The sequence below is a fragment of the Brachypodium distachyon genome, chromosome 3 (genome assembly GCF_000005505.3).
Source record: "Brachypodium distachyon strain Bd21 chromosome 3, Brachypodium_distachyon_v3.0, whole genome shotgun sequence".
Taxonomy (NCBI): Eukaryota; Viridiplantae; Streptophyta; class Magnoliopsida; order Poales; family Poaceae; genus Brachypodium; species Brachypodium distachyon.
Window position 1 is genome coordinate 55,264,585 of NC_016133.3, and position 8,761 is coordinate 55,273,345.

The 8,761-nt window shown below is 52.6% G+C and overlaps 1 protein-coding gene across 1 annotated transcript; it reads left to right on the forward strand.

Moving 5' to 3' along the window:
* Positions 1–2,300: 2,300 nt before the first annotated feature.
* Positions 2,301–6,315, forward strand: LOC100828598 (FT-interacting protein 1). The gene has a single exon (XM_003570337.4). The coding sequence runs from the start codon at positions 2,676–2,678 to the stop codon at positions 5,754–5,756; it is 3,081 nt and encodes a 1,026-aa protein (XP_003570385.1). The 5' UTR covers positions 2,301–2,675; the 3' UTR covers positions 5,757–6,315.
* Positions 6,316–8,761: the final 2,446 nt, after the last annotated feature.

Below are 8,761 nucleotides of genomic sequence, written 5' to 3' on the forward strand. Positions count from 1 at the left end.
CAGCTCACGAGGAGGAGGACGAGACGCAGCAGCAGCAGAGCAGGGGCCGGCAGCAGCAGCAGAGCATTCCCTACCAGGCCACCTCGTTCGACTCGTACCAACAGAATTCCGGACCGCGTTTAGGGCGCGGCTTACAGGCCGGACCCACTAGCTGGCTGGGCCCGCGTGTCACAGTCTGGTAGGATTAAGGCTGGAGAACGAGGCTATCAAAACAGACATCCGTTCTCGTTCTCGTAAAAAACACACACATCCGTCTCGTCCTGTCCCGAGGAGGAGACCCCCTCCGTAGGCCGTAGATCGTCATGACGAAATTACTCACATCGCAAATCCCAAAGGGCCGCCTGATTAAACTAGGAAAACCACGGCACCAATCCGTGCGACTCCAGCCTCGGGAGTCGGGAGTGGAGTTACCGAGTTAACTTAACCGAGCTGCCATTCTCAAGAACAGAAAAGAAACGGCGGGCTAGGGGCAGCGACTCAGCAGATGTCGAGCGGGGCCCAAAGCGGTCGCCCTGCGATACGTACCTGTACGACTGCTGTAGCGTAGCAACAAGAAATAAGCTCCTCCAACCGCTATGCTGCTCGAGTATATATAAACATCCTGCTCCCGATAACAAATATTTTGGACACGGTGGACCGTATACTCCGTGGAGCATGCGAAACCTAATAGAAACAGCGGGATACCGCCACGGAACCGCGTACCCCAACGCTCCCGGGTTTTCCGGCACCGGGACCCGGTTTTCAGCCGCTGCATGCGTCTCGCGTCGTCGGCAAACCCGGTGCTCTGTCGTTGCATCGGGAAGGCTGGGATAGGATCATATATAGGAGCAGCAGTGCAAACACGTACCGGCATGGGGCTTGGGCTGTCGAGTCCAACTTTGTTGCCGTTCCCGCGCTAGGCCAATCCATATACTCTCTGCCTGCCCATGGTGTTCGCGAAGAGGTGACGGGCCGTAACTTAACGTAGAAGGAATCAATGAATGGCCCAACGACGGTCGCCACCACACGGAGCAAGTGACGTCTCCATGGCCGGGACATGCCGCGTCTTCCGGCGTTCGTATCGACCGGCCGGGCTCATTTATTATTGGTTTGTACTTCTTCAACTTGGACGTGCACCTGCTGTACGTGCCTGCACTGCACGTTCTGCGCCCCTACGCTGGAGGAAGCAGGAGGTTTATCCAAATCCACAGCGCCACCACGCTGGTCTGGACAGGGCATGGCACGGGCAGGGAGGAGGTGGTGCGCGAGGCCGACCTCCTTTTTCTCTGTGTACGCTAGGTTGACTCGTGTCTTTATTTTTGAACGAAGTGTCTTCACTGCGCAAAACATCGATCTACAGCACTTGTCAAAATATTACACTTGTATCTAGACGCTTTTTAGACATAAATATATCCATATTTAGACAAATTTGAGACAGTTAATATGGATCGGAGAGAGTACTACTCCCTCCGTTCAACAAAAGATGTCTAAATTTGATTACATCTGTACACTAAGTTATGTCTAGATACATTCAAATTTTGACACGGAGTGAGCAGTAATCTTTAGCGTGTCAACGGCAGCAACATACAAGGTCGATCCAACGGTACAGGGCGTCTCATCAGATCGCTAGACCTCCCTCCCTCCATTCTTTCCTGAAATGGCACCCATCGTTTGCACACCGGCACCACGAACACACAGAGAACATATTGTGCTACAAACACGCAGGTTATCACCCTTAAAAAGTTTTCATGACTTTCAAATTTTTTTAAGCAAATTCACAAGATATGTGTCCACAAGCTCATAAAAATTCAACCCAAAATGCAAGTCCACGGTGCTCCCTCCATCCAAAACTACATGAACAAATTCTGACGATCGAGGCAATAGAAAAAAAAACTTTTATGTTGAGAAGAGCGCTAAAGTCTGAGTTTTGTTCACGAGTAAATTTTTCACTAGGACAACCGCACTGTAGAAGTGCAATTGAGAGTCGTTTTGGCAACAAGTAATTAGGACATTGGACAAGGAGTTGTACAAGATAGGAGGGACTGAGTATTTTTTACATGATTCCTTATATTTTTGGATTTCTAAAGTTTGATTTTTTCCTTATATTTTTTCGGATAGAGGGAGCGAGTATTTTTAGCAGGAGGTTAACCGATTAATTTCACTGGATTAGTGCCTGCAAAAATAAACCGGGATCATCTTCGCAGTACATATCCATCCAAAAAATCTCAGCTCATCAAACCGCATTCAAAACATGCTTTTCTTTCTTTTCTTATTTCAACAATCGTTGCATTCAAGAGCCGAGGGAGACCAAGCAAGCAGTCCAGTCCAGTGTGAGGTCAAGGAGCCAAGGACCCAAAACCGAAACGGCAAAACCCCGCCTCAAAACCCGCCCAAAGCGAGCTGCCGAGACCAGCACCACCATTGTCCTCCTGCGCCGAGAGCTGAAGCCTTGGGCACAGCAAGAGAGAGCCCACTTCTTCCCCTTCCCCTTCCCCTGACCTCGGCTCATCGATTGCGATGATGGAGATTCCACCACGCGCGCCTGCCTCCTCCTCGTTCCACCCGTAGCCGCTCTCCCTTTTCCTCCGCATAAACATAACAGATAACCCTCCTTCCTCGCTCCATTCCCCAAGCAAGCAGCAGCAGCACCCCCGCCTCGGTTCTCGGAGTAAGTTTGGATTTTGAAATCTCAGAAAATGGGCAAGGCGGAGAAGCTGGTGGTGGAGGTGGTGGCGGCGCACAACCTGATGCCCAAGGACGGGCAGGGCTCCTCGTCGGCGTACGTGGAGGTGGAGTTCGAGCACCAGAAGCGCCGCACCCGGCCCAGGCCCAGGGAGCTCAACCCGGTCTGGAACGAGCGCCTCGTCTTCCCCGTCGCCGACCCCGGCGACCTCCCCTACCGCGCCATCGACGTCGCCGTGTACAACGACCGCGCCCTCGCCGGTGGGGCCGGGAGCGGCGGGCGGAACTTCCTCGGCAAGGTCCGCGTCCCGGCCGCCGGCGTGCCGGCACCGGGCGAGGAGGCTGTGACGCAGCTGTTTACTCTCGAGAAGCGCAGCCTCTTCTCCCACATCCGCGGCGAGATCACGCTCAAGGTTTACCGCATCGGCGGCGGCGGCGGCGGCGGCTCCGGGGACAATGTTGTTGCCAAGGCGTCGGCGTCCAAGCAGGAGAAGCCGACCAAGGTGGCGGTGAGTGGGCCGGAGGTGGTCGCCGCGCCGCATGCTAACGGGGGAAAGAAGCAGCACCATCCGCATCAGCATCAGCAGCAGCCGATTGTGGCCGTGCAGCCCCCGCCGCCGCAGCAGCAGCGGCAAGCGCCCATGGCCATGGACATTCTCCCTCAGCCGCAGCCGCAGGTTCCCATGGCAATGAAGCCGCCGGTGATGTTCGCGGACCACCACCACTACCCCGTCCCGACTGCCATGTTCTCCGGCCGCCCAGGCGACTTCTCCCTCAAGGAGACGCGCCCCCGGCTCGGCGGCGGCGCGAGCGCCGACAAGGCGAGCGCCACCTACGACCTGGTCGAGCAGATGCAGTACCTCTACGTGCGCGTCGTCCGCGCTCGCGGCGCGGCGGCGCCGGCCGAGGCCGTCGCGGAGGTCAAGCTCGGTAACTACCGCGGCCTGACCGCGGCCACTTCCGCCGGCTCCGGCGGCCACCACCACTGGGACCAGGTGTTCGCCTTCTCCAAGGAAACCATCCAGTCCTCCTTCGTCGAGGTCTTCGTCCGCGCCGCCCGCGCCGGCGGCGACGACCACGCCGGCCGCGTCTGGTTCGACCTCTCCGAGGTGCCCCGCCGCGCGCCGCCGGACAGCACGCTGGCGCCGCAGTGGTACGCCATGGAGGACCGCAAGGGCGAGCGCGGCGGGGTGGAGGTCATGGCCGCCGTCTGGTACGGCACCCAGGCCGACGAGGCCTTCGCCGAGGCCTGGCATTCCAAGGCCGCCGGCGTCCAGGGCCCTGGCCCGTTGGGCTCCATCAAGTCCAAGGTCTACGTCGCCCCCAAGCTCTGGTACCTTCGTGTGTCCGTCGTCGAGGCGCAGGACCTGCTGCCCATGGACAAGGGGCCCATGACCATGAGCCGGTACCCGGAGCTCTTCGTGCGCGCGCAGGTCGGCAACCAGATGCAGCGGACACGGCCCTCGTCGGTCGTACCCAACCGGGGCCCGTCGAGCCCGTTCTGGAACGAAGACCTGATGTTTGTGGTTGCGGAGCCATTTGAGGAGTTCTTGGTGTTGCAGGTGGAGGATCATGTGTCGCCCGGAAGGGACGAAATTCTTGGCCGCCTTGTCGTCCCAGTGTCCAACATTGAGAGACGCTGGGATGAGAAGCTTGTTGTCTCCAGGTGGTATGGGCTGGACCGTGGCACCGGCGGCGGCAACGTGGCCATCAACAATCCAAACAGGTTTGGCAGCCGTGTTCATCTCCGGTTGAGTCTCGATGGTGGCTACCATGTCCTGGATGAGGCGACAGCATATAGCAGTGATCTCCGGCCCACGGGGAAGCAGCTGTGGCAGCCGCATGTTGGGGTTCTTGAGCTCGGCGTGCTTGGCGCCACTGGACTGATACCAATGAAGGCTCGTGATGGCAGGGGTGCCACGGCAGATTCGTATTGTGTTGCAAAGTATGGCCAGAAGTGGATCCGCACTCGCACCGTCGTGGACTCTGTTTGCCCGCGGTGGAACGAGCAGTACACCTGGGAGGTGTTCGACCCTTGCACTGTCATCACCATCGGTGTGTTCGACAACTGCCATGTTGACAAGCCACAATCAGGGAACACATCTGTGGTTGTCCGAGATAATTGCGTTGGCAAAGTCCGGATCAGGCTCTCGACATTGGAGACCGACAGGGTGTACACCCATGCATACCCACTCCTTATGCTGCATCCGTCGGGGGTCAAGAAGATGGGGGAGCTCCACCTTGCTGTGCGCTTCTGCTGTGGCAATGCCGGCAACATGTACCATGCCTATGTACGCCCACTGCTTCCGAAGATGCACTATGTTGAGCCGCTGCTCGTGCGCCAGGTTGAGAGCCTTCGGTTTCAGGCGACGAGTGTCGTTGCTGCCCGGCTGGGCCGTACCGAGCCACCGCTTGGCAAAGAGGTTGTGGAGTATATGCTGGATCACCGCTCACACCTATGGAGTATGCGACGCAGCAAAGCAAATTTCTTCCGCCTTGTCGCTGTGCTCTCTGGTCTGATTGCCATTGGCAAGTGGTTTGAACTTGTTCGCTCCTGGCATCGCCCGGTGCATTCATGCCTTGCTGTTTTCACATTCCTGGTGTTCGTCCTGATGCCAGAACTGATCCTTCCAACGGCCTTCCTGGTGATGGCCTTCACTGGGCTATGGAGGTACCGGGTCCGTCCGAGGCACCCACCTCACATGGATATGCGGCTATCTCATGCAGATGCAGCCACCGTGGACGAGCTTGATGAGGAATTCGACACTTTCCCTTCAAGCCGGGGGGATGTCGTGCGCTTCCGGTATGAACGCCTCCGCAGCGTGGCTGGGAGGGTGCAGACAGTGGTGGGTGACATAGCGACGCAAGGTGAGCGGATGCAGGCCGTACTCAGCTGGCGTGACCCAAGGGCGACGCTCCTGTTCTCCATTGCCTGTGTCACAGCGGCGGTCATTGCATACGCCGTGCCGATGAAGGTGCTGATCGGGCTGTGGGGCCTGTACGCTATGCGCCCACCGAGGTTCCGCAGCAGGATGCCGTCCCCGCTGATGAACTTCTTCAGGAGGCTTCCTTCCAAGGCCGACATCCTGCTCTGATCCTAGCTTGCAATCTCTGCAGCTGCAAATCGGTAACTAACCTTGTGATCGATTCAGTTAGTGACATTCTTTTGGTGGGAAGGGGATGATGCTTCAAAGGATCTAGTAAGAAAATAGACTTGTTGTTTGTAGGTGGTGCCTGGAGTGTGTGTTGCTTAGCTTAATGCCGTTAGTGTTAGGTAATGTATGCTGCTGCTTTCTGGTGCATCTTTCAGCTGGAGCAGCAGTAGAAGAAGCCTTGTAGTAGCTAGCATAGCAGCCTAGTGCTGCTGTTCTTCTAGTATCGGTTGCAGTTGTTCAAAGACAGTGTTAATTAGATGGCAATTATCTATGACTCTACGAGACGATGATTGGTTGATGAGACAACCGGTTGTCCACATGCTTGACGTTATCTTTATGGTGTTATCCATGTTGTGTTGCTGTTGTTAGCATGCAGTAATAGTAAATCTGTGATGTGTTTATCAATAGTATATCTGTACTTTAGCCATGGTGGTCGTGGCTCTCACATGTGTGTTGCTTTGTTTTGTCTTCAGAATAAAAATCTTGTCTTGAGAGTTAACACCAGAATTTCGCTGGCTAGACTCATTTTGTTTTGCTTTGTCTCCATTCTGTTCCTATGTGGCTGCAATCCTACAATAATGGAAAAGTGAATTTTTGTTCCTGGTGTGAAATCTAAAAACATTAAGTCTCTCATTTCTTCATGACCTGCAGAGAGAAGCTGTTAGTGGTAGGTAAAATATAACACCAGAGAGAAGCTTTGTAGTAGCCAGCATAGCAGCCTGGTGGTGCTGTTCATGTAGTATCAGTTGTAGTTGTTCAAAGTCTATGTTAATCAGATGCTAATTAGTCTATGTGTTGATGATTACTCGATGAGACGACCAGTATTACACAACTGTGTCTGATGTTACATCCATGTGCTGCACTTGTCAGCTAGCAGTAATAGTAAATGTTTGATGTGTTTTAGTACCAGTATAACTGTACTTTAAAGATAGGGGCGGTGGCTCTCACGTGTGTGTTGCTTTGTTATCTCTTGAGAATCCAAATGTTGTCTTCAGAGACTCGCTTAGCTAGACACCTTTTGTTTTAGTCTGTCACCATTCTGCTCCCATGTGACTGCAATCCTAAAACAATGGTACAGGGAATTTTTGTTCCTGGTGTGAACTCTGAACATGCGTGTATTGTTTGCTGATCTAGAGAGAGAAGTTGTCTGATTACCAAATACCGAAACTAATGTTAATTTGTGTCTTCTTCTGAATGTTAAGTCGAGAAAGAGTTGAAGGCCGAAAATAAAAAAATTACCATGGAAAATATGTTTTATTTTGTCTGCATTCTGTTCCATGTGGCTGGAGCCATATTGAACTAGGAATTTTTGTTCCCGGTACTGTATGAACTCTGAACATGCAAGTATCTTGTGTTTGTTTAACTCCCTGATCTGTAGAAAATTGCAAGATATCTACTACGGAGTACTTGTTTGATTGCCATTGCCTTGCCGAATACAATATCTAATGGGACCAGTGGTTAATGAAAACTGTGAACGATGTTAATTCATGCCGTCTTTTGAGGTTTTGGTTTAATTTTGGAGCTGATCAAGAGTTGAAGATTGAAAAATGAAAACGAAATTTTTGATAGGTAAACAAAAATAAACTTTTGATGTTGAAACGCGTTGCCTCTTCGAGGAGAGACATGTTGGAACTCTTTGCTTTTTAATGAGAAAGTCACAGCAAGAAAAGAAGACTTGCATTAGTCAAGAGCGATACCTTCAACAAATTTGAGAGTTAGAAGAAAGGTTTGCATACGCCGTGCCCGATGAAGGTTCTGATCGGGCTGTGGCCTGTAGGGCCTGTACGCCAAGGTTCCGAAGCAGGATGCCGTCCCCGCTGATGAACTTCTTCAGGAGGCTGCCTTCCCAGGCCGACATGCTGCTAAATACTCCATGTTTTGCTGCTGTTCATCTAGTATCAGTTGCAGTTGTTTAAAGATTGCTCTGTTAACACTCCTCCTATCTTAATTACTCTGTGATTTTGACTAGTTGATGAGACAACCAGTGGCACACATGTCTGACGTTATCTGTCTGGTGTTATCCATGTTATGTTGTTGCTGTTAGCATGCAGAAATAGTAGATCTTTGATGAGTTTATTAGTAGTATATCTGTACTTGAGCCATGATGGTGGTGGCTCTCACATGTGTGTGTTGCTATGTTCTCTCTTGAGAATAAAAACCTTGTCTTCAGAGTTGCTAGACTCATTTTGTTTTTGTTTGACCATTCTGCGCCCATGTGGCTGCAATCCTAGATTAATGGAACAGAGACATGCAAGTGCTTTGGGTTCAACCATGACCTGCACAGAGAAGTTGTCGACTACTTGTCTGATTGAGAAATACGTAGTGGATAATGATATTAATTCCTGTCATCTTGTGAATGTGAAATCGACCGAGAGTTCAATGTTGGAAATAAAAAAAATACAGTACTCCAGTATATAATAGGGTAGCACACATTGTTTCTCTACAACACCGGAGAGCGAAATACTAGTACATATAATTGTGCCTCATCCTCTATTTCCTGTGCAGCTAGGGAGGGGACACAGGAGGAGTCAGCAGAAGCACTACTAGCTAGCAGAGGAAACCAGTCGCTCTTGTGACCGGCGGCGGAGCCTGTAGAAACGTCGACGCAGACGAGGAAGGGGACTGATCCGAAGAAAACCCAGGCGTCCACCAGCACTGATTTATCGTAGGCCCTTTTAAGCTCGTCCAGCGCCTCCCCTAGCGATGCGTTGACGCGGCGGTGATAAGCCTGGTCGAGAACCGGCGGCTCGACCCGCGGCACGTGATGACCCTGCAGCAGCGGGCAAGTCAATTAAGCTGTCTCATGGGCCGATCTACCTTATTATCTAGGACGGATCGAATTCTGATGCAAATCCAGAGCTCGTCTAAAGAATGGAGATGACGTCAGCACCCCTCTCGATCGGCAGGCGATTTGCCCTCTCACCCTAGGAGAGGACGATGGGGGC